Source organism: Chlamydotis macqueenii, chromosome 1, assembly GCF_036417535.1.
Source record: "Chlamydotis macqueenii isolate bChlMac1 chromosome 1, bChlMac1.mat, whole genome shotgun sequence".
Lineage (NCBI taxonomy): Eukaryota > Metazoa > Chordata > Aves > Otidiformes > Otididae > Chlamydotis > Chlamydotis macqueenii.
The window spans coordinates 170,399,667-170,424,738 of NC_141556.1; the positions used below are offsets into that span (position 1 = coordinate 170,399,667).

General features: G+C 34.3%; 1 protein-coding gene across 16 annotated transcripts in view; it reads left to right on the top strand.

Annotated features, from left to right (window-relative positions):
* MYCBP2 (MYC binding protein 2) overlaps positions 1-25,072 on the top strand; it is a 197,799-nt gene that overhangs the window by 114,837 nt on the left and 57,890 nt on the right. For 8 of the 16 annotated variants that reach the window (XM_086771604.1, XM_086771620.1, XM_086771629.1 and 5 more), the window contains 12 exons: positions 790-962; positions 1,308-1,452; positions 3,332-3,544; positions 4,645-4,700; positions 5,152-5,267; positions 6,313-6,410; positions 10,647-10,763; positions 11,544-11,684; positions 17,234-17,308; positions 19,463-19,687; positions 20,602-20,734; positions 24,789-24,914. In XM_086771604.1, coding sequence (XP_086627730.1) covers positions 790-962; positions 1,308-1,452; positions 3,332-3,544; positions 4,645-4,700; positions 5,152-5,267; positions 6,313-6,410; positions 10,647-10,763; positions 11,544-11,684; positions 17,234-17,308; positions 19,463-19,687; positions 20,602-20,734; positions 24,789-24,914 — 1,618 coding nt within the window. The remainder of the gene's footprint in view (positions 1-789; positions 963-1,307; positions 1,453-3,331; positions 3,545-4,644; positions 4,701-5,151; positions 5,268-6,312; positions 6,411-10,646; positions 10,764-11,543; positions 11,685-17,233; positions 17,309-19,462; positions 19,688-20,601; positions 20,735-24,788; positions 24,915-25,072) is intronic. The other 8 variants (XM_086771638.1, XM_086771662.1, XM_086771647.1 and 5 more) reach the window with 7 other exon arrangements.

Genomic DNA, 25,072 nt, shown 5'->3' on the forward strand with positions numbered 1-25,072 from the left:
AATTTTCACATTCTCTCTCTCCTAATTATCATCAGGGCAATTGTTTTGAAATTTAGTTGTCACAGTACTTGCTGGAAAAACATGTCAATGCTGTACTAGGACACCATTGCATGGGCCTTAGATGACAGAACAGTAAACAGAAACTCTCTAGGAGGAATCAGATGTTCCTTGAAAGAAATATTTTTTTTCAGCGGTCTCTTTTGGGACCCAGTGTGTTCTAATTCAAAACATGAGCTAGGAGTGTGCATGCGAGTAATGGATTCATTTTCACTTTTAGTCCTGTCTGTTAAATATTTTATGCATCTTTCCATGTTCCTTCCCTTCCTGCAAAGGAGGGATTTCTTTTACTGTATCTCTTTCTTAAGAGATCTGCCTTTCTGTAAGTTATATCTCTAGCCTTTTATTTTCCTTTGAAATATGCTCATTAGTCACATTTTCAGAATGACTTGCTTCTTTCTTCTCCTGGTCACAATTCAGCAGTTTAAGATACTTCTAACGTGGAAGTTCATGTCACTTTTTTCTTTCTTCTGGAAATTCTCTCTCAAATCAAGCTCATTTAATCTCATTTGAGATAGATTATTGTTTTAGAGGGTGAACTGACTTTTAAGTCTTCATCGGAGCAAAGTTTATCCACTATTCTCCTACTTGAATGGTTTTCATTGCCCAAAATGTCTGTGCCAATTGTGTCATATTATGGGAAAGTCTATATGTGTAAGATACTAAATAACTTTTTTGTTTCCATCCTTTCATCTCCACTCCAACTCCTGGAAAAAAAAAAAAAAAAAAAAGGTGTGCAAATCTCACTCCGGCATTCTTGGGAAAGGCTTGGCATTATCTCACTCACCAACCATTTTGGAAGCTCTTGAAGGAAGTCTTCCACTGCAGGTACAAAGCAATGAGCAGTCATTTCTGGAGGATTTCATTGCCTGTGTAGCAGGATCAAGTGGTGGACGACTTGCAAGGTAAAAAGTTTCTGTGCTGCATGAATAAACCTGTTGTTTTATAGTTTTAATATGCTAAGTTTTGCAACAAAATAGAAAATGTTTATTTGTGTGTTAAATTTCAAAACCTGTGCAATATTGCTTGTCTGTACATTTAGCTGTACAACTTTAATAGCTACATCAAGTATTAGTGAAGTAAAACTATTTGACCATATAGTTTCTATTATGATGTTAGGTAGAAATATTTAAGTATTATTCAGACCTTCTTCATCCTTTCTTAGCTGCAAGTCATATTTGTACAGAGTAAGAATTTATCTTTTGGGGGGCCTGTAAGAGATTTTAGTATTAAGTTTTTCTTTGCTGTAGGTGGCTTCAGCCAGATTCATATGCTGATCCTCAGAAAACATCACTGATTTTGAATAAGGATGACATTCGATGTGGTTGGCCAACTGTTATTACAGTACAAACAAAAGACCAGTATGGGGATGTTGTTCATGTTCCTAATATGAAGGTAATTATTGTCATCTTGGCTGTTTTTATGCTTCATCATGCCTTCTTTTAGTATTTATTGTAGATATTCTACAGAATACTCCTGTATAGGGCAGAAAGTGGCATTTGTAGATTCAGTGTAGTCAGACTTTCTCACCTCTAAATCTACAAAACTATCAGATTCTGTACTACGCCAACACCATTTCATGTAATTTATAGTTTCTTTGTAATGAGGTATACGTGTGTAGTTGTGGAAATAATCGGTTTTAGGCAATGTTTGATGGTGATGTGTAAGATGACAAGAATCCATTTTTTAACTTGTAAGCCAGGAAAGTGTATTACAAATTTTAAACTGAATAAATGCGATGGAAAAAAGAGTCAGAAGAACAGTGATGGTTCATTTTATAGTCGCTTTATTTTAGACTAGAACAGCACATCCTCCTTTTCTGTTTCTAATATTTAGAAGTTCCTGTAATCTCTTTCCCTACCCCCCCTATATTTTTTCTTTTTTTTTTCCCCCTATTTTTTTATTATTATTCTTCTTTTTTTCTTTTTTCTTTTTTTTTTTCCTTTTGTTTTTCTTTTTACAGCCTCAGGTAGAATTAGAAGGCCCTTACAGGCTTTGGAGTAAAACCTATGGAATATGTGTAAAAGTTGGCTGCTTGATTGGAAGTAGCAAAGCCTGCAAACAGAACAAATTAAACACAAAATATTTTTCATATTGTCTTAATAAATTAGGTTACATTTGTGTTTTAAAGCTCGGTTTTACTCTGGAGTAGTACGAGTATTTTCAAGACTTGCTTTTGTTCGAGCCCAAAAGCAGATGAAGTACCTTATACAAAGACATAAGTCCTATGATGAGAACTCTCAAATCTGTTCTTCCTATAGGATGTAATAAATAGTTGAGAGTTATCTTATGGTGAGCTGTAGATGCATTAATGAACTGTGAGTCTAAAACAGTTACACGAGAATCAGTCGCAAACACAGCTTGATTGAAATTTAAATGTGTGGTTATGGACTTAAGTAGGTGACAAAGTGAATAGAGTAAAATCACTACTGAAAAAGTTTTCTATCGATCAGGAAAAGGACGTGTCAAAGTATATACATCAAAATTGTTGCTGGATTTCTTGTTTAATTACTATTTTTCTTCATGAATGTATTAAACTAACAGAAGTCTTAATTCAATTTAATCATTTTGTTGGATTCATTCAGTGTGCAATCTGCTGATATAACTTCCAGTAAATTAGAACAGCATATGAAATATGCAGGAGTTAAACGCACTTTATTGCAGATTTAGGATGGGTAGTGAGTAAACTTGTTTTCCAGACAGTCTGTTCTTCCTCAGAAAACTAAATACAGCTGACTGTTACCTGTAGTAATGGAGGTATGTGGTATCTCTGGGCAAAAAAAAAGTCAGATAAAATAAGCATTAAAGAGCGCAGTACAGTTCTGTCGTAGTAGGGTGGCAGAGGTAGCCAAGATCCAATCTGGCCGCTGCTGATCCAGATCTAGGAGGCTCTGATGACTCACTCTGAAACCTGTGCAGTTATTTGGAAGGCTCTCTTCCCTACTTTGTAGCAGTTTTTGCTGCTTTGCTAGACGGATGTACCAGACTGTGTGCTGCTTCCCAGGGAGTGCTCTGGGACTGGCAGAACTGGCACTGGCCCTTACTGATCGTGTGCCAAGTCAATTGGGTGTTTCTTTCCTGTACATTTACATGTTTCAGAGATGCTGTGCTTGGCTTTGCAAAGTGTTAAGTGTAGACACGTTGTTTTTTGACACAGCTGGACTTACAGTGAGTGCTCTAAGCACTTTGTCAATGTACCTTATCAGATCTAATAGAATGTGTGCATGTGTGTTTTCTCCCTAAATCATCATCTGTATTTGATGTCCTATTGCAGGTAGAAGTCAAAGCTATTCCTGTTTCTCAGAAAAAAACATCTTTGCAACAAGAACAAGTTAAAAAGGTGCAACGGATACCAGGGAGTCCTGCAACAGCTGCTTCCCCTAGCAGTGATATGACCTTTGGAGGACTTCCTTCACCGAAGCTAGATTCTTCCTATGAGCCAATGATAGTAAAAGAAGCTCGATACATTGCCATTACAATGATGAAGGTAAATTACTGCCATTTTAGCAATGTAACTATAAAATTCAGCATTCAAAGTGTGTAAGGGTATGCAAAGGAGAAGGAAAAATGTGTATTTCAGTATGAGCACAAGCTAAAAAAGCATTACTTGCAAATTACTTGAATTGTATTGAAGTTCAGCAGAAAACTAGGTGCATCAAAAGGACTAATTGTCTGAACTCTTTACATTTCAGTGTAAAATGTGGATGTCCCCTGAACTTTTTGCTTTATACCAGCCTGTATGTTGTATCAGTACTTAATAGAAACATCCAAATATGATTAGAAACTGTAGTTTCTCACTTCATTACAGTAAATTGTGACATTTAGGGGACTGATACCCAAACCTATATCCTGGTATTGAGACACAAAATAGCTGATGTGCATATCTGTTCAAATGTTCTTATCCCACGTCTTCTACCCCTGTTGTTTTTGATTTACCGCTGGAATCTGATAACTCAGCATCTATTGCAGCCCAGAGAGATTCCTGCTGAAGCACACTTTTTGCTGTTCTGGGACTACCATTATTTACTTCTTATGGGGCTTTTCAGTGCAGCCATTTCACAAGACACTGTGAAAGTGAACTAGTTTTGGTTTTGGTTTGTTTGTTTGTATTGAGAATCAAGGGAAATATCACCTTAATACAGAGGGAATTTCACTTTGAGTTGAAAGAAAGAGGATCCAAAATTCCATTGATAAATCCACGGGGCTGATTTGTAGTTTTTGACCTGCAACATACTTGCTTTCTTATTTTCACATGGTCTTCAACATGCTACCTGTATTCAAGGGCTTTTTATACAAGTGAGATTAGAAAAGATTCAAAGACATGACTGCGAACAAAGGTTTTGTTAGCAATAGCTATTTTTATTATCTAAATAATGGCAATTTAAAGAGAAAGTTAAGATACTTCTTTCATGTATGTATATATGTCTGTGTTTTGGAATTGGTTTCTGGTTCACTGATCAATGCTTCTGGTGAGTGTAAAGTTAATTAGTGTCTTCTTTGAGAAAATATTCTGGTTTCTTTTATTCATGACCATAGTATAACTGGTAACTGTTGATTTTGTGTTTATTGAATTTAATCTGTTTATAGGCATATGAAAATTATTCTTTTGAAGAACTACGCTTTGCTTCACCAACACCAAAGAGGTAAATATTAAAAAAATATTTTTTTAACGGGGGCTTAAATTAACATGTCCCGTGACTTCTGCTTACACCCAGAGTCACAGGCCTTGACTGCCAGGTGATCTTGTCTAAGTGTTTCTGTAGAAACACTACAAAAAGCATGTATTGCTATATTTTTTTCTTAAATTTAGAGATTTTGTTTAAAATCCTTTGTTCTTAATTGTTCTAAGGTTGATTCCTTATTTGTATTACCTACTCTGTGAATATGTTCTTTCACCATTTGCTATAAATAAATGTGACAGAGGGTTATAACTTCATAGTAAATAATATAGGGTTGCTACATTTGATGGGGGAAAACGGCATTTAGATGATCTGCTATTAAAAAAAAAAAAATCATTCCCAAACTAAGTACTACAGATCCTATCCAAGACTACAGTAATTGTTTTATGACTTAAATTGTTTTGTTTATGCCTAGACCCAGTGAAAACATGTTGATCAGAGTGAATAATGATGGTACATACTGTGCAAACTGGACTCCTGGAGCTGTTGGTCTCTATACCATTCATGTTACTATAGATGGCATTGAAATAGGTACTTAATTTTCACTATACTTAAGCAGAAATTTATAGTATATTCACTTTGTATACTGATAAGTGTATGTCTTGATGCCCATGAGATTTATTATTAAAGTTCATGGCAAAACTAAGCACACAAGTTTTGGTTCAGAAGCCTTCTATCTAATTCCCTCTTCTTTCTCAAAAGAAAAAAAAAAATCACAGCTATTCTCTCATGGAAGTAGGGACATATATGGCAAATAATATATTTATAATGAGGTTAGACTACCAGATTAATAGGCTATCTTACTCTTTGCTCTCAATGTTGCAAGAAAAATATCTTATTTCAGCTGAGAGTGACGGGGGGTGGGAGGGGGAACCCCCAACACTGAAAAATCTAAGAAAAGGGGAAATTGTTCCTGACCATGCAGAAGTAAATAATGTCCTTTCTTCTATGGAAAATTGAGAAAGTGTGGTCTTAACTGAGACTCTAGTCTAGGTCTCAATTATTTGTAGTAAGTTTTAAATGCTTTGTGTTTCTTCCTTGCTGAAAATCTTGTAGTTGTCTTGCTGGTCCTAGGGACTATACTATAAGATAGTATACCACGATACCATGATAACTTCTCTTCTGGTTCAATTATTGTAACTTACTGTCCTGTCGTAGTTCACCCCCCATCGGGACCAGACTACGCAGTCTCTCTCTCACTCCCCCCACCCTCCAAGAGAATAGAGGGAGATAATATAAGAAAAACAGCTCGAGGTTTGAGATAAGGACAGGGAGAAAATCCTTAAAGTTACCGTCACAGGCAAAACAGACTGAACTTGGGGAAAACTATTCATTTATTTCTAAAAACAGAAGACCTCTAAGATCATCGAGTCCAACTGTAGTATGTATGAAGACACAAATGTTGAGAAAGTAACACTTTGCACCATGAAGCAACTGCAAGTGTTGTTTATGGCAGACACATAAACAAGTGGTTATTTTGCCTGAGTTGTGGCACAGATAAATGGTAGTTACAACTTGACTGATATATCCTCTTGTGTTTGTTTTCTTTTGAACTTAATGGTTTTTTTGCTTATAGATGCTGGACTGGAAGTGAAAGTAAAAGATCCTCCAAAAGGAATGATACCTCCTGGAACCCAACTTATTAAACCAAAAGCAGAGCCTCAGCCAAACAAGGTTTGGAGAACTGGGGAAAAAAAAAAAAAAAAAAAAAAAAAAGCCCCAGATGGTTGTTATTGGGTGGGATTTCGTTGTTGTTTAATACATACTTTATCATGTTATAGTGGTGCAGGACTTGAGGATATTTGCAAATCACTTCAATGTGCTGAATGGAATGAAGTAAATATACTGGATAAAATGAAAAATATTCATTCAGTTTTCTTTCTGTCTGTCCATTAATAAAACTATTAAAGTTCTACAGAAACTGCCTTAATCCTGGCTTGTCACACAAACATGGTGCAACCATTTTGAAAGCCACAGACAGTGTTCTGTGCTATTATTAGTTCATTTTCTTTGATATTATACTTTGTAATTAATTGTACAAAAGACTACAAATATTTCATTTGTTTTGTGATAAGGATCTTTCTTCAGTCAATATAAAATCTAAAATTAGTTTCTTTAGTGATACCTTCCTTTCTTAAATATCATTATTTTATTTTTCGGTTATCCTTTCTTTAGCTTTTGACTTCCCCATTTCAGCTTATCGTTCACCCTGAAGGACTAAAGTAGACACAAATAACAGAGGAAAGCTGAAAGGTGATTTGGCAGTGCTATAAGGAAACTGCCTAGATGAGAAAACAGTCTTCTACTTCCTCGCAGATGCAAGGAAGGGATATTAAACAAGGCATTGAATCTTTTTTTTATGGAATAAACCTATATTAAAAGGTGTGAAATTCTGAGATACCACAAGGTTATCCTTCCATGTCTTATTACAACTGCAAAGGTGTCTAAGAAATACATGATTACAAAAAGGACCAGGTGTTAGCCAACTTCTTACCTGTATAGCTCATCCTGATTTTTTTTTTTTTTCCCCCACTTTGAGTAGTCTAGAGACAGTAACTTTGTTGTACAGTTCCCTGGTCTGTAAAAACATCCAGTGTCTGCTTCTGCCACTAACAAGATTCTTTTCCCTGCACCCACACCTCCAAATAAAAATAACAAATTTACCTTTAGTTTCCACATAATTTTTTATCCTTCATTGCATTTTTTTTTTCCAAAAATGCTTTTAGACTTTCCCTTCTCTTGGAAGAAAGACTTCCTGATTACTTCATTATCTTAATTAAAATTCCTAATTCCTACTGCGTGAGATTTGTCTCACATAACTTAATGTTATTATCTCCATCCAAGCTGATCATGATACGTGGTGTTTGGTGTCACCAAAGTGAGACACACATCTGGTCTGAGAGGAGATACATTGCTGGATGGAAGTGCTATCTGTTTCTTCAATTATTACCATTGCAATTGAGGTGACTGGTTCATCTATAATTGCTACAATTTGTCAAGTAATGGGCTTCATGACCGTTAAAAATATTTTATGAAAGTTAGACCTCTAGTGTTCTGAGCATTACCTAGTGTTTAATCATCTCCCTGTGTTGTTATACTTGCATGTCTTGTTTCTTGTTCCTCTTTGAAAGAGGAACCGTCTTTCTGTTTTGTATATAGTATCTGCAGAGCCTGGTGTGAAAATACACTAGACCTTTCATGGCAAATAATTTTGTCAGTCTTCTTTCTTCTGTGTCATCACAAATCACGTAACAAACCAGGTTAGAATAATTTTTTTGTGTATGAACAATGGTATTATAAATAATACGTAAAGGTAATTATTACACTCTGCTCCATGCTTCTGAAGTGAAGAATGCGGATTAGACATGTATCAGAGACAGTCCAATATACCAAGTCATGTTTCACTGAAAAAAAGAGGCTTAGTTGAGCTGTAGAAGCTTCTTCCTCTTATTTGTTAGGCCAAAATTTTAGATAGTTATAACCAAAGGACTCTAACAGTCTCTTCTGAGTGGTGATCTGTTGTCAACTAGAAACACCAAAATATTTTCATTAAGGAAGTGGAACATTACAATTTTGTAGTCAAAGTTCACTTGAATTGCAAGTTGAAAATGTATCCTATATTACGATTTTGTATTAATTTTTTTTTTGTTCTATGTTGTTTGAAGTCACGTGAAAGTCTGATTTTCCTGTCCATCCAAAGTTGGTAAAGATTATCATAGTGATCTGTATTCAGCCTGGAGTATATGACCCATAAAACTGCTGCCTCCTCATTGCCTGTGAAACTTAGATTAACTAATTTGCAGGAAATTACATTCCACGTCCTGTTAAGGGAAACATTCCCTTTCAGGCTATGTAATGTAATTCAGTGTAGTTGGGACCAACTAGAAGAAAGCAGTCCTAATTTAGCTGAATTGGAAGGGGCAAGACTGGTAGCAGAATGATTGGTCACTAACATATTTTGACTCTTTTTACTGTCCTCACATGAATGAACAAGTAGCTAGCATTAGTTGCAAAAAAAAGCCCACCAAACCCAAAATCTCTGGACAGGGAGTGATTTTTTTTACATCCCTTCATGGAAGTTTAACCCACTTGTTACAGTTGCTTTATCCTATACAATGCACCTTTCTGTGCTGCGAGATTTACCTCTTTTCAGATTCACCAAATAAGAAGGCACAGCAACAGAGTTCTTGAAAACAAAACTGCTGCACACTGTAAGGGAGATGTACATGTTAATTGCTATGGCTTCTGCATTAGTCACTTCTTTGAGTTGGAATCCAGTTTGTCTATGCTCCATGAAAGCTGACTATGGGGGTGTTACAGGACAGAGTTCCTGAACTGTTGTGCCGTAGAGGAATATTCCAAGCAAAGAGGTGCTATATCAGAAAGAAGACTCAGACAATTATGTTTTCAGGATGTTCAGAATTAAGTAAACTTTTCATCTGTGTTTTGTTGTATTGTCTGTCAGTGGATCTGATCCCTTAACAGTTTATAATTAGAGCTTGAAGTTTTCTGCTAACTAGTTAGCTGCTGCAAAGGTGAAAAACACTCTTTCCAGACCTGTGCGTATACAAAACTTGAGTGAGAGGAGTTCCTCCTCTAAATTCAGATTTTTAATCCAAGTTCTAGCCAACCTGTCATATGATTTTTCTGAAATAATATTTTGGGGTAATAACACAGAGTCCCCTGATTTGCAAGGCTTTGTTTATAGGCTTGTCTATGTTGAGAATGTTGTCAGCAGTGATTCAGCCTTACATCTTTACAAGGACCTTGGAAGTCTTAGTTTTACCTGTTGAGAGAAATCTAAATCCTTGAAGTAACAGGATTGTTAGTAAGCAAAACCTTGCCCGTTTTGAAGTAAGTTATATTTGAAATTCTTCTGTGGTATTTTTTTTTGTTTTGGTTTTTTTGTTTGTTTGTTTTTGGTTTTTTTTTTTTAATTAGCCTTAAGACAAATACCATTTCTTAAAATAAATAATTTCTTTAGGAAAAAAAAAAAAAAGAATTCCTGCACTTAGCTGTTACCTTTCATTACCTTTTCCTGAGTTTATTCTTTCCGTATCATTCTGTGCTTCATCTGAAGTTAAAGATTGAGTGCATACTTCAGTTGATACTTCTTTTCAGTTTTACGTGTGGAGTTTGAAAATAACTTTCCAAGAAAAATATTTTATACCGCATGCATAGAATATGTGCACTTCTTAAAACCAGAGACCAAAAGGATGGCTTATGTTTGTTCTCTGTGGGACAGGTGCCTGATAATGTATTTGGTGAAAAAAAATGATAGTGGATTATAACTGGGAGATTTTGGGAGCTGTAGTAAATCAAACTAATAGCAAGGAGCATCTGATTCAGCCTTCCTCTGAAAAAGGAAGAAACTCTTGAAATAGTTATTTGAAAAATAAAATTAAGTAGAAAGATCTGTTCTTTTTCTGATTTTAAATGGTTATTTAAACTCTTCAGCGAAGGAAAATATCCAAATTTTGGCCAGACATGTTATGGTATGAGAACTGGTATGGTTACGAATGAGAACTGGTAATCCAAAGCTGATCAGTTACAGGAAATAGTAAATTTGAAAAGGCAAAAACCTTGAAATGTGCAAGAATGAATAAAATTGGAGGGAGGGGCAGTTAAAAGAATCAGAAGCTTGTACTGAATATTGTGTGATATAACAGAGATCCTTGCGAGACTGAGTCAAGGCACTTTTAGGGTTTTTTTTGAACATTATTATTTTATTGATTATGGTAAAAAAGTGATGTTATACACGGCAAATATGGGAAACTAGCAACAAACTGTAACTCTAAGACTGCAGTCTTGTCACTAGCATTTCAGAATCTGTTAAACCTATTTCTTTTTACTCTTCGAGAGCTCTGTTCCAATTTTTTCTTCCTTACTGTCTTCCTTTGCTTCTCTTAGGTTCGCAAATTTGTGGCCAAGGACAGTGCAGGGCTTCGTATCCGTAGCCACCCTTCCCTTCAGAGTGAGCAAATAGGCATAGTGAAAGTCAATGGATCCATCACTTTCATTGACGAGGTAATTAATAAGACATTTCTGTTGAAAATTAGGCTAACATGTAAAGTCAATTAATGCAAATAATGTTTTTTTTTCATGCTTAGATGTTGACATGTACAACTTCAGAACGTAAGAGTATAATTTGAAAAAATCTAAATATTTACTAATTTAGTTTTTCAAGCTGCTATTTCCTTTTAATTTACTTACTTGAAAACCTGTGTAACAAACTTCTGAGATTCTGATATAAGAAAGCAAAATTTTTACACTTCACCTTATAACAGTATCTCTAAGGATTTAGCTGTTCATTACTTACTATTTCAACTCTACACAGAAATTGAGATGTAGGTGTCATTTTCATCACATCTTTCACTTACACTTCTGAAAGATCACTCGTGTTAGACTACTATGCATGTATTTTTCTTACAATATAACATCATATACAAGGAATATTTTTGCAGTTTACAAAGTTATATCAGCACTGAAAAAATGGAAAGTGGGGAACTTACGAAGCTTATAGAGGCTTGGCTTTCTTCCCTCTTTTATCTCAAAGCAACTCTTATTATTGCATGATCTGATTTAAATTTATCCTTGCAGCTTGCCTTCTGAAAATATATGCCTCCTGTTGCTTTGAAGTTCTGTTTTTGTCAATATTCCTCTTTACCTCTTCTTACGTTCTATCAGCATAGTGAAGATGATTACTTCTTGCTACTGTTGTCTTTTTGTCTGAAGTCTGTTAATCCTTACTAGCTACAGAACAGTTACAGGAGGGCATGGCTCGTTTTTGTTGCTTGTTTCCCATAGATCCACAATGATGATGGTGTTTGGCTGAGGCTGAATGATGAGACAATAAAGAAGTATGTTCCTAACATGAATGGTTACACTGAAGCCTGGTGTCTCTCTTTTAACCAACATCTTGGCAAGAGCCTTCTCGTACCTGTTGACGTAAGTAGAAGGTGCCTTTGAAAAATATCCAAAAGTACACTCTGTCCTCATTACAAGACTTTCTTTAATTAAGGCTGCAAATGCGTCTTGAGGTAAACAATATTTTAATTACCAAATACAATCTTACATGTGTTTGCATTTTTGAGGGCTGTTATGTAATGAGGGTGGAGTGTAGAAAGGTACAAGGCTTTTTATCTTGCAGCCTCTTCTCCTAGAAGAGAAACAAAACTGCAAGCACTGCTATAATGGTGTACAAAAGTATAATCATGTTAGACTGTGGTCTGCACCAGGTGTTTCTCATGCAAGATTTCATTGTCCGTAAGTGGCCCACTGATGCCGTGATTTCAGAGGAGGCTTGCAGAGTGCAGAGAGTCAATGTAATTGAGACTTTCAAAAAAACCTTGAAAAGTTCTTCAGCCTCTCTTGCTTTTTGTGTATATTTTTTGCGAGTTTTACACCTGAATCCCTGAGTAATCAATTTGTAAGCTAATCAAAGAATTCCAGAGCATCAAGATTGAGTGAAAAATTGAATATATAGCAAGAGTAAGCATAATTTGTCTGGATAACTTTAATGACAATCACCATCACTACAGTTAAAAGGTTACACCTTTTCTATAAACAAGATACAGTTTAAAATACTTTAAAAATATATAGAGAAAAAGGTATATTAGCTAAACCAGTGTTGCTCAAAAAATTTATGGAAGTGCAGGCCTTTCTGACTCATCTGCTTTTGGGCATTCCCCAGAGTGGGCAGTATCCTAGTTTCTTCAGGGCAGAATGTGAGAACCAGATCTGATTGCCAATAGAGGTATTCAGATTTGATTTATACAAGTGAGCTGCTGCAGCAGTTGAAGACAGTTAACAAGTATTTGGCCAAATTAAACACCTGCAGCCAGTAATGTCACCCTGTTCCTGTTTTCTGATCATAGAAGAACTGAGATACTCGCAATTCCAGTGAAACTGGGCTGTTTGCTAGTAGCCAGATCTAGCAATTAATAAATCCTTTGTGGCTGAAGCCCATGTTCTGGCAAACACTGTTACGTGGTGCAACAAGATTTTTTTTCTTATTCACCTTCTTGTCTATAAATTATTTGTTGATAAAATTCTATTTGGAGATTTCTTTCAGTTAAATCCTTATTTGGGAAGGACTGCAATATTGCATTTGGGAAGCAAATTATTTCTGTACTTGGTTATCAGTCACTCGAATACTATGATGACAGGCATATTTATCTAATTTGCTGTAGAATATATGAAAACACTGGAAAAAATATAAGCTTTGCTTAAAATCTTGCTTGCATTTTTGACCTCAGAAATTGATACTCATTAGAAAATAGCTATAGTGTACGTCCACAAAACATTAATGTTTGTGTGCGGCAGTATTGTAAGCATGGATAGGTATTATATATTGTTATATTTTATTTCTTTTTTTCTATTCCTAATACTTTTATACTTGCTGAGGAGAAAAGTTCTGAGATTAATAATCATGTACATGGTTAGCAAGAGCTTACTCTCTGAGAAAAGCTTGAAAGGAAATTGCTGTCATAAATAAATAAACTGAGTATTCAGTCTCAATAATAAAATCTTGACAATTGAAATTTAATTTGAGTAAGTAGGTCAGGTACAATGAAACGTGAAAACCAGCATTTGGTTGTCATACTTTTCACTCCAAATGCTTCTGTGAAGTTCGCACAAAGTGTTACAGGTCTTTTTTTTTTTTTTCTTAAACAGTGCTGTGAATTAATTTTTATACCATTTGGGCTATTACGAGTTGGTAGATATTACTAATTTTCTTGTAAATACTAGGTTATGTTACATCCTGAATGGCACAAGGTACAAGTCATATGCTTTCTTAGCTTGTGATCAGTAAGCAACCAGTGGCCAACATAGCAAATGTCTTAAGAAAGCAACTATTATAACAATGTAGCTATGCATAGTGAGAGATGTGTTTCATATGGAAGATTTCTTTGCATCTCTGTCTTCTATTTTCAGATTTTTGAAATGACTTAGCATGTCCTGAAGCTATTTAATTTCATTATGACCATATTTAAGCAATAAAACTTGTTGATTTTATTCATAATAATAATAAGAAAAAGGAAAAAGTTTTCTCTGACATTTTCTTTCTTTCTTAAAGGCCACAAAACAAAAGTCAAGGTTCGGTAGCTTACTTTTGAATACCATAGTCTTTAATGCATGCTATCATAGCATTATGCAGCACACAACTTGATGAAATTCAGTAAACTACTGAATTTTTTTAAAAGTCAGCTTAAAAGATTTTTCCTGCAAAATCTTGATCGCAGAAAGTGAAACTACTGTCTTCGTAGAAAGTTTTAAAATAAGATATATTTTAAGATTATTACTGAGTTGAGAATATTAAAAAATAAATGTCTGTCTCTAAACTGAGAAAAGAACTGTATTTTTATGAAGCTGTCAAATTTGACCATGCAGTCTTCTAGACATGAATGATTCATATGGCAAAAGATGCTCAATTAAGCAATAAATGCTAAAGGTTCTTTAGAATAAATTGTGAAATAATCCGTGTCTGCTCATCCTTTTCTGTTGATTTGGGTAACTGAATGACAAAATGAGCAGAATGTAGTAAAAAAAATCTGTTAGTATACAAGATTTTTGGAATCCAAAGCTATCCTACTGGTATTGGTTTCAGAAGAAGGAAACAGACTATAAAAAGTCTCTCATGTGACTGGAAATGCAAATAGAAAATCACATGGCTGAACTAGTCGTTCTATTCCCTCTTCAAGTGAATGTCACATTAGTTTTATTAGACTCAATTTTTATTTGACTTGTGAGCGTACAGACTTGGCAACTCCAGTTACATTACTTTGTCTCATTTAAGCATACAGGCTTTTTCCAGTCATCCTTTAAGTAAATAAAAACTCTCAGTACCTTTTGTAAAATATATTTAAGGTGTATTTTTTAAAGAAAGCTTTAATTCTTCTATTTCATCACTGTATTAATAGGACAGTGAACAAAGAAAAAAGTAGAATTTTTTAGCAGTGTTAATTTAGCCTCTTGTTCTCCTGGCAAATAGATTGTGTTTACATTTTTTGTTTCTTTGTAGACATTGACCATGTATTTTATTATAAAACAAATATTGAGTATCTTAGATCTCCTAAATACGCCCTTTGTGTGTATTTTGATCAAAGCTATTATATTTAAAGAGAAATTATAGGAAAGCAGGGATCCTTTACAGTTGCTAAACTATTTATTTGAACTGTGGTTGTTTACCTTCTTAAGAAATGCTATATAGTCAAATCCTTTCATGAGGAGCTGCTATGTAGCCATTGATCGAAAATTAAGCATCTGATCCGTTGCAGGTAATGTTGTTATGAGACTATGCGTTTAATAGATGGTGATTTTGGATAACAGTATGAGTTTTAATAGATGGCCATTTTGGATAAGCTGCTTCCTTCCCTGGTGTTACTTTTCCTTCTATCTTGTGACATTCAGTTAACTGTTTTTGAAAAAACACTTGTTAAGTTCCTTTAAGTACCTTTCTTGGTAGAAAGGTACATGGAGCGTAGAACAGGACACACTATAAAAAAATAATTTTATCTTGGTTAAGCTCTGGAACTTGACTTTTTAAAAATCGTATCCTAAATATGTTTTTGTTACTTCATTTTAAATGTCAAACTTTATTTTAAGGAATATTGTACCCTGCTGCCCAGTTACATTATTACATTCCCCAATCACCATAGGCAAGCACAATTGAGAAAGTGCAAGTTTTTCAAATCGTTATTGCAGTGGAAGAAAGAACCAAAACTAGTATGTAGACTGCAGTGTTTGATCACAGAATCTCAGAAAGCTGAATGTTCTGTGGAAATGTTGAAGGACATTCATAAGAGATTTTTACCATCATTTTAGGCATGATGGAAAGCAATTGGAAAGCAAGACTATATTGGATAAAATGTTGAGACCTTTGTTTCAGATAAGCCTTAGCTTTGAAATGTAGTATTAAGTGAGATTTTAAATGCTTCTTAATGGTCTGCTATTTTTTTTGTGGTGAAATGAAGTAATTTATATTTAATTTTTTTATTTCTGAAACTTAAACTTTATTGGAAAAAGTATGATTTTTTTTTTTTCTGGGAAGAATTCCTGAAACTATTTTTAGTTTTTGGAAGGGAAAGCTTGGAAGGAAAAAATGGACTAAATCTACAGATGATAGCATAAGGACTAAATATAAAGCTTACATGTAGTAGTTTCTTCAGAAAGAAAAATTAATTTTCAAATACATGCCTGATCTATTAAACAATTTCCCTGGTTTTGTCAAAATTGCAAATCATTTGCATTGCTGAAACTTGGTGTAAGCAGTTTTGTGAACAGTATATAGGTAAATTATTTGCTTCTATCATGAGTTAGAAGTCTGGATTTACTTACTTTTCATCTGTTAATGTTTTTTTGAGGAATACAGAGGAGACATGCCAAGTTTGTTTTGTATTTGTTTCTGCTTAAAGGGATTCAATGCCTTTTCTTTAATTACTGTTAAATTTTAATGTGACTGCTGTCCAGGTTCCCCTATCAGCATGGGGATAAGAAATAAGATTTTGATACCTCTGTTCATATAGATAAAATGGTGGCTTTGCCAAAGGGATTCTGTCGTAAATATTGATTATTAATACTACTATGTATGTGCTATGAATACTTTTCATTTGACAGGAACAGTAAACATTTATTTGAAACGAGGAGAAACCAGTTTATGGAGAAAAGATGGCTTCTTTTTCATGTTTTCCAGTGATTAAAAAGTGCTGTCCTAGCTCTTTTGTGGGAGGAAAAAATACACAGAACAGCAGTGTTCCTTTTATAGTACGAGCAATTGGTTATAGAATTAATGAACTCTCTCTGGCAGCTCCATTTGGTTTATGATAATTCATAATAAACTTGTAAATACATTGTATATTTTATAAAGCTGATGAAATCTTAGTGATCGTTCTTCTTAACAGCACTCTGAAATTCTTGGCTGTGACAGAGTGCTATTTTGGTGCGCAAATTGATGAAATCCTTCTGTGCAAGTGAATTGCTTTCAACAATAGTAAGCTTAGCCCTTCTGCATATTTTCAGGTCTGACTTTGACTAAAAGTCCAGGTGCAGTTGTTTTGCAATAATTGAAATTATCTCTCAGAACAGCAGACTGGCTTGCTATGAAATTGTGGTTTGTGGTGGGACCAACTCCTGTTTCATTGTAACAGAAGTGTGGGATTTTTCTGTGCCTGAAGTCTCAAGCTTTATAAGAAATGTCTGGCTCTTAATTTCAGTAAATGGCATGACACACTACATCCATTTCGAGCTTTTGACATACTAAACTGTTTTTATTTAATGGATGATTTGCCATGGTGAGCAATGGGCTCAGATGACTTGATTAGGAAAACAAAACTTTCCCCTTTTGCAAAACATTCTACCAATAAATTTACCTGTGGAGAAAGTTTGCATTATAGTACCTCGAGCGTCTTCCTCCAGTGTTTCTTTGTTCCCATTTCTTTGTTGATATATGTCTTTTTTTTTCTTTTTTTTTTTTTTTTAAAAACTTTGTTGCTTAGAATGTCTTTAATGCTAGCCAAGGAGTAAGGGATTTGGACATTTTTTCATGGACTACCAAAGCTTTACCCCCCAAGGTGAGTTAAATGACAGGAACAGTCACAGTGTATCTCGTGTTTCCAGATTGTACCTTATGATTCAACTTTACACTAAATATTTTTTGAAGTCTGTTTTACTTTGAATTGTTTTTACAGGAAATAGCAGATTTGCATAGAATGCTGCATCTGTGTTTCTTCCTTTAGGACAGAAAAAGAATACCAGGGCGCGTTATTGAATTTTCCTTAATTCATAAATAGCACGTCTCTTTTTTAATGAACTATATTAGAAGTTCAGAGAGATGGCCTGGTAACATAATAAAGACTTTCATTCTCTTTTTGATGCAGAATGTACTAGTAATTTTTTTTTTCTGTTATTGGAAGAGTACAAATTAAGTTGTAGCATCTAATAAGATTATATTTGTATGAGTAAAGCCACAGATATTTAATAAATACTCAGCCCTTTCTTAATCTTTTAAAAATATTCTACAATTTTAGGAACAAGTTATGTTATGTATAGTTAAGCAGTTTGAATTATCTACGAAGTGTTTGTCTAAATCTCTTTGCAGTCCCTGTAGTGATTTTTGAGATCAAGTTGGTTTTTTTATATGAAGTTTGTAATGAAGATGCCACTCAGTGTTGTATGTATTGGTTTAGAGATTTTATAACTTGTTTTTCCATTGAATTTTTTCCCCAAAATAGCAAACTTCTTTATTGTTATATCAAGATTTTAACAATGTTTAAGCTGTCTTTAAAACATATAGATTTCTTTTTTCCTTGAACCAGTTTACCTCAGCTTGCATTAACTTGCTTTGAAAGTTGTGTATTTAAAGAACAGATTCATTTTTGTATTAAAGGCTTCTTGGAAAGACTGCTGGCTTCCTCTGGACATAGTGCAGAGACTTCAGTACCAAAAAGCTGACAATATGATAATAAAAGATCAGAGGATATTGCATTAATTAAAAAGAAAATAACATATGCAGAAGTTGGGTTTAAAATTGATAAAATAAAGTATTCTTTTACTTACAGCCCCTGAAAGGTGATGTTATGGGAGATTGTGGAGGCAGAAAATTTCAGCACATTCAGAAGGAATTAAACAAATTTATAGACCTCAGATTCATAGTTAAACACTGAAGAAAACAGGATATACCCTCTAACATCCGTAATAAAAATATTTTAAATACTGTTGGTATATAAGCGACCCCCATACTGCTTCTAAACAGCATCTCCTGTTGCTGTTGCTGAACACGGTATACTGGACTAGGCAAACCATTAGCATGATCCCCTAGGGCATTATACTTAGTTCTTAGGTTTCAGGTGTTCTTCTAAAAGCACCTATGACTTGCGTTATAAGCATAATAAAGCTCACTCCTGCTTCTCGCTTACTTTATTCTGATAGAAATTGTGTTACGTTACTCCTATCCCTTCTATTTTTCTGTACAGTAGCCTTTTTATTAAGCTATGATTGGCTGAAAAATCTGTACTAATATTTATTTTATTTCAACAACTACCAATTTTTCTTGGTAGGAAACTCAAAAAGTGTTTTCTCATTTCAGATTTGTGTATATATTTCGTTTGTTATCAGGTGAAATAAATTTGCAGGCCACTTTTATTGTCATAGCAAAAATAATAAATATGCACTAGTATTTACATGTACGTTTAAGATTCTATGGTGTTGCTATTAATCTTTGTCATAATTTTATCTTTACTCTGATTTAACAATATATTCTAAATGTGAAATCAAAAAGGAAGCACATCATTTGGAAAGAGATAATTTTCAAAGTCCCTATACATAGACTTTTTTCCAAAATTACACTAATACAGCAGGAGGAATGAGTGTGTATCCTGATAAATGTCAGTGTGCAATAATGTTCAGTGAAAGCAGTTAGAGTAAATAATTTGTCTCTAATGGTGCATATGAGATACTCCTTTTATATAAATGGTTGCATTTATTCCACTTTTGTTTCAAGAATAATATGGTGACTTTTCAACTAATGTGCAGTTTACTAGTAGTTACTTGTTTATGATTGCACGCTAAAATTAGTTATGTAACTAGTATCTCTCAGCTTTGACATTCAGCTATTGTAGTCTTGAAATAAGTATTTCTTATCTAAAGAGTTCAAAGGTATTATTAATAGGTTTTATTCTGTTCTGTTTTGTTTTGCCTCTTTTTTTTTTCTTCCCCCCACTTCTCAGGAATCTAGGTCTAATACTGATGATTTTTTCAAAGACCTAAATTCACACTGCCCACAGGAAGCAGTGATGCAAGAACAAGATATGCCATTCCTTCGAGGTGGACCTGGAATGTACAAGGTAGTGAAGACTGGCCCATCAGGTCACAACATCAGAAGCTGCCCTAACCTTAGAGGTATCCCAATTGGAATGTTAGTTCTGGGAAACAAAGTCAAGGCAGTGGGCGAGGTATGGATCCTTGTAGCTTCAGTTCATGTCTTCATAGATACCAGTATATAACAGTAGTAAACGCAACAAAAGAATCTGCCCCTGTACAGGTTTGCTTTTCCAACCTTCATGATAAATACTAACCTTTTAACTTGGTTTATATAATTAATACTAATGCAATTATGTCTTTTGCCTTTTCAATGTGTGCATTGATTGGAATATTGTTAAAATTGTACTGCAGTTACGTATGCTTGCTTATATATTTCTGTTACAGTATTCCTTACAAAATGATGTTTCTTGTTCCACTTTTTTGTCATATTCTTTGAAATAGTTTTCTTTCATTGGAAAAATGTTGTTCTAGACCTAACCAATTAACAAATTACTCTGTTTCTCTATATTGATTGTATTCACTTGTTTAGTTGCTGAACTATTGTTACGGTTCCCAGTTGTCCAACTGTGGTGTTATATGGTTAAGAAGGGCTTAAGGATGAAGTGTGTCATGCTATTTCCTAAATATAATGTCAGGAACAAAATTAGTACTTGTACAAATTTTTCATATATAACTTGGTATTATAATTCTACTGTTGCAGCCACCAATTAAAAGGCGTATTTTGGTGAATATCTCCTTCAAGTTTTTATTTAGGCTTCTTTGAATGGTCTAAAGTTGTGGTATTGGTGTTTTGCTTCTTCTCAACATAAACAGGTCTAAGATTTTTGGTAATACTCCTAACTGTAAATGTGGCATAAATAGTTTTGGTCCTTCAATCTGCGTCAGCCTGTGGCCTTAATTTAAGAAACTTTTATTTTTCACATTTGCTTTGTAATATAAAGAGTAGAATAGGTGTGTTTTTCGGGTGCTATAATAAGTTGCTGAATCATGCTACTGAGTTATCTGAAAAGTCAGTAAATTGTGCTTTTTTATGTCTGTGTATCAGGTGACTAATGCAGAAGGTACGTGGGTGCAAATGGATAAGAACAGCATGGTAGAGTTCTGTGAAAGTGATGAAGGCGAGGCATGGTCGTTAGCTAGAGACAGAGGTGGAAACCAGTACCTCCGACATGAAGATGGCAAGTTATTGTTTTGTTTTATTTTTTAAATTAACTTCGAAAAAAATAAGCAATCTAAACAAGACAAACACATAAAGAAGGAACTCAGTTTTAAACAGTTATAACATTAACTTACTTTTTCATTTGAGTTACTTTACACAGTTGGACTTGAAAGTTGTTTATAAACATTCTTTAAATGTTTTTAAAAATAACAGTTAAAATATTTCCCCATGTTTTTTTCTGTAACAGTTATGGATCATAATGTTAACTACCCTTCCTTTTACTATAAGGATCACTTTCAACAAAGTAATTGTGCATTTTTGCTAGCTTTCTTTGGTCTATTTTGTGTCTTTGTGAAAAGCAGAGCAGAATGAATTATTTATGTTCCTCTTGATTTTAAGTTTGTTAATTCTGTCACACCATCCTGTTAAAAACCTGTTAACATCTTTTTAACACTGTATTTAAAATTAGCATCGAATTAGTTAATTATTCTAGTTAGCAAAGTATGATTGCATTTGCTTAAAATGTAGAATTTCTGTCCTGATAATTCATGTTCATATTGGGTAAGACCTAGAAATAATAAAAGAAAACATAAACAAAATGTTAATACACAGTTTTTTATTGCTTCTCCCCCCCCCCCCCCCCCCCCCTTCCGCCCTGGCCCCATCATCATTCTTCTTGTTATTCTTCCTCCAAACAGGCTATCATTATTGATCGAAAATATCTTTCTTTCACCTTGAATGCTTCATATGAATACCTTGAAGTCTTCTGAAACTGTTATTTCCTTAACAGACAGTCCCAGCCCAAGTGGATGAGTTCTCATGTGCAAGGTTAGGGGCTAGTTATATTCCCTTAAAAGATGAGATAGGGAGTGATCAGTCAGTATTTATATTTCTGGAGGATGTCATCTATCCAACCTCCTTGTCGCTGCAGATTCAGCTAGATCAGGTTGCTCAGGTGTTTGTCTAGTCAAGTTCTATCTATCTCCAGCCTCTCTGGACAATCTGTTCCAGTATTTAACTCACTTTCATGGTGAAAAATTTTCCTAATACTTAATCATGGTTTCTCATGCTGCAATTTTTATTTATTGTTTCTTGTCCTATTGCTGTGAACCTCTGAGATGAGTCTGTCTTCATCTTTCATGAACCCTTCAATTAGGTAGTTGAAGGGAGCAATAAAGATCTCGCCTTAGCTTTCTCTTTTTAAAACTGAACAAACCCAGATTTCTCAGCCTGTCCTTAGCCCTACAGCCCTGATTGTCTTCGCGGCCTCCACAGAACTCATTTCATTATGTCTTCTGATAGCAAGCCTGAAACTGGACACATCATCCCAGCTGTCCAGTGTCTCTCTCTTATCTTTCCAATGTCTAGTAAAAATTACTGTGGATCTTCATTACCATGATTTTGTTACAAGTATTCTCTGAGAGAAACATTTAAGGTTCTTCAGTTGATCATAAAATTTTGTTAGACTTCCCTAGAGGCTAGTTTGTTTCAATCACTTGAAGAGTTAGTTTCTTCAAGCTTTCTTTTTTTTTTTTTTTTCCTTCAATATGTATCTCTGTTTTCTGTATAAATCTGGACATTTTCAATTTATAACCTTGCCGTTCTTTTTATGGGATGTAATGCATCTGTTTTCCAAAAGATATCTTAATGAAAAACTTCCACCTCAGCAGTCATATTCTGCTTATGGTTTTAGGTAGTACTTACTGTTGGCCTCTTATTTGTTCTTTATAACAGACTTTGCCTTTTTTTCTGCTTTTGACATTTTATGTTGAAAATTATTTCACACCTAGATACTCTGATAATTATCATCACATTACCATATTAAAACAAATTATTTCCTTGCTAATATGTAAGTATTTGTTGTAGGCTGTTTCTGCTTGACTTTAAGTTATAAAACATTCTACAAAGAAGGGGAATAACCAAGAGCTTTTCATAAAATGTATAAATTGTGGGGGAAAAAAGTGTTCATTTAATGCTTAGCATAGTATCTTTTTTGAAGTCATAGATTCTCCATTTTTAGAGATGTCCGATAATGTCAAGTTCTGAGATACTCAAAGAGCCCAGGTAGATTCTACAAAATAAGTCTTTGGGAATTGTAACAATATCTGTTGAAAACACGCATATTCAATGATAGGATTGTTAACTTTATCATTTTATATCCTAATGTGAAGCTGTTTGTTTTTGCAGTAGAAAATTATTTCACTGAAGTTAATAAATTAGAGCAGTATGCAAAACTTTCCATTCAAGAGTACTTATTTTAAGGAATAAATATAAACTATTTAAGTCACTTGACAATACATTATGTACCTTAAATAGTATATCTGTGCTTTAAGACAGAACTGCCAAATTTGAAAGAATTTAAACAAGACCCTTGCTTGAAGATCCATTTTCAATTTCTTGATACTTGTGTACGGTTACCGAAGGACATCTTGAAGTATATTGGTGTTCTTACAGAAGAATGGAAATGCAATCTCCAGGCTCTGAGGACAAAACTCTCTAGTAGGGTTTTTACAGTCCCATGCATTGGGATATCATCTTAGAAACTTTCTGATGCAAGTCATATGTTTTGACATGCCTGTTTTTATTGTTTTCTAGATAAGTGTCTGTTTGTATAAGAAGGATGAAGATAGAGGTCTTTTGTGCATCTAGCTAAAAGAGTTTAAGTGGGTTTTGGTGCAATTACTGAAATATATCAATCTATTCTACGTTCCTAATCCATCTCAGTATGAAGTAAAACTAATGAGTTAAGGCACATCTGAAAATGATTTAAACTAACTGGTTTTCTTTGCCATGAAATTAATTAGGAATACTCTGACATCAGTTTCAATGCCTTTGCTGAAGGGAAATAATTAGCATTTGGAGGAGCTTCAGCTAGATTTGCAACCATCTATATTTTTATCCATAAATAATACTATCTTTCAGATTGCTTTTGTATTTTCATTGTTTAATAAAATGATAATTTCTCAGAAAGAAGTCAGATTTGTCAAAGACAGAGCTAAAGTCATACTGAATGCCCAAGTCTGTAGGCAGATCTCCAGATACTTTAGCTGAAACACCACAGCAAGATCTAGAGTTGTCTATAATTCAGAAAATTCTCGATTCTTTCTTTATTATATTGAGTTTAAATTTCCAACCTTCGTGGGTTTTTTTTTGTTTTTAATTTCAGCATGTGTTACATAAATATTCATATTCTGAAATGGAGTTTTGACTTGAAATAGAATTTTCTGAAAAGGGCTCTTAGAAGAATTGTGTTTTGGTTTTTTTCGTTGTTTTTTTGTTGTTGTTGTTGAATCCACATTAATTTTAGTACATTCACAAAAGGAGTAGTTGTTCATGGTGCCAGCCTGAGCTTTTAGCCTGCATTTGGAAGATTTAGTGTGAATTATTTCTTAGAGATCATCAGTTGGAATAGTATTTCTGACACATTAAGTCAGTAGTGTCTCCTTAAATCCGAATAGTCAAGTGGATTCTGTGTCTCGTTTATCTTGGCTCTTTAGTTGTTATGGGTATTCTGAAAGATCCCATGTTGGTTTTAGTTGGAGGTCTTTTTAGTACCATAAAGACAGGAAAACTCTAGTACTGAGTGTCAGATATGAATAAATCTGTCAGGGGAAAAAGTGTCTGAAGTCTCATGAACTATTAAGAGGATAGCCAGGATTAGATTAAAAGTTTATTTGCTCTGAGTTTGTCACTCTGAAAACTATCTTTTCTCCACCCTGCTTTGTGAAATGAATTTAACAATTGCTGTCCAGAGAACAAATATTGAATGGTGCAATGTTACTGAAAAACAAAGGATCAAGCCTGTTCCTAAAAGGCATATGATAGCAAAGGTGGCAGCGACTCAGTCTGCATGGTATTATGTCTTCCATCTTTATTTTTAAAGCATGAGCTCTAAAGTAGAGAGATGTGCTTTTCTTTCTGTAGAGAATTGAGTAGGGTGGTAGAGTGCTATCTGTAGAAAAAAAAAATATTGCTCCTTTGCCTTGTGACTCATCTTCCCAATGTGAATCAGTTACTAAGAAGGTCTAATTCTGAAGTGATTTTTTTTTTGTTGTTTTTTTTTCTCTCCACAGAGCAAGTACTTCTAGATCAAAATGTTCAGACTCCTCCCCCGAGTCCTTTTTCAATTCAAGCTTTCAGCAAGGGAACAAGCTGTAGTAATGGACAAGGGTTTGATTATGGCCTTGGAAATAACAAAGGTATGGTTTTTACACTATTTAAATAACTATATTTTTCTTAACTTTGCTTGTATTTTTGTTAGTCATTTCCTACTCTTTTAGGCACCATCAGATGTTCTTCAGAAGACATAAGCAATAGTGCAATGAATTGCAAGGTGTTTTACAAAACATGTAGTTAA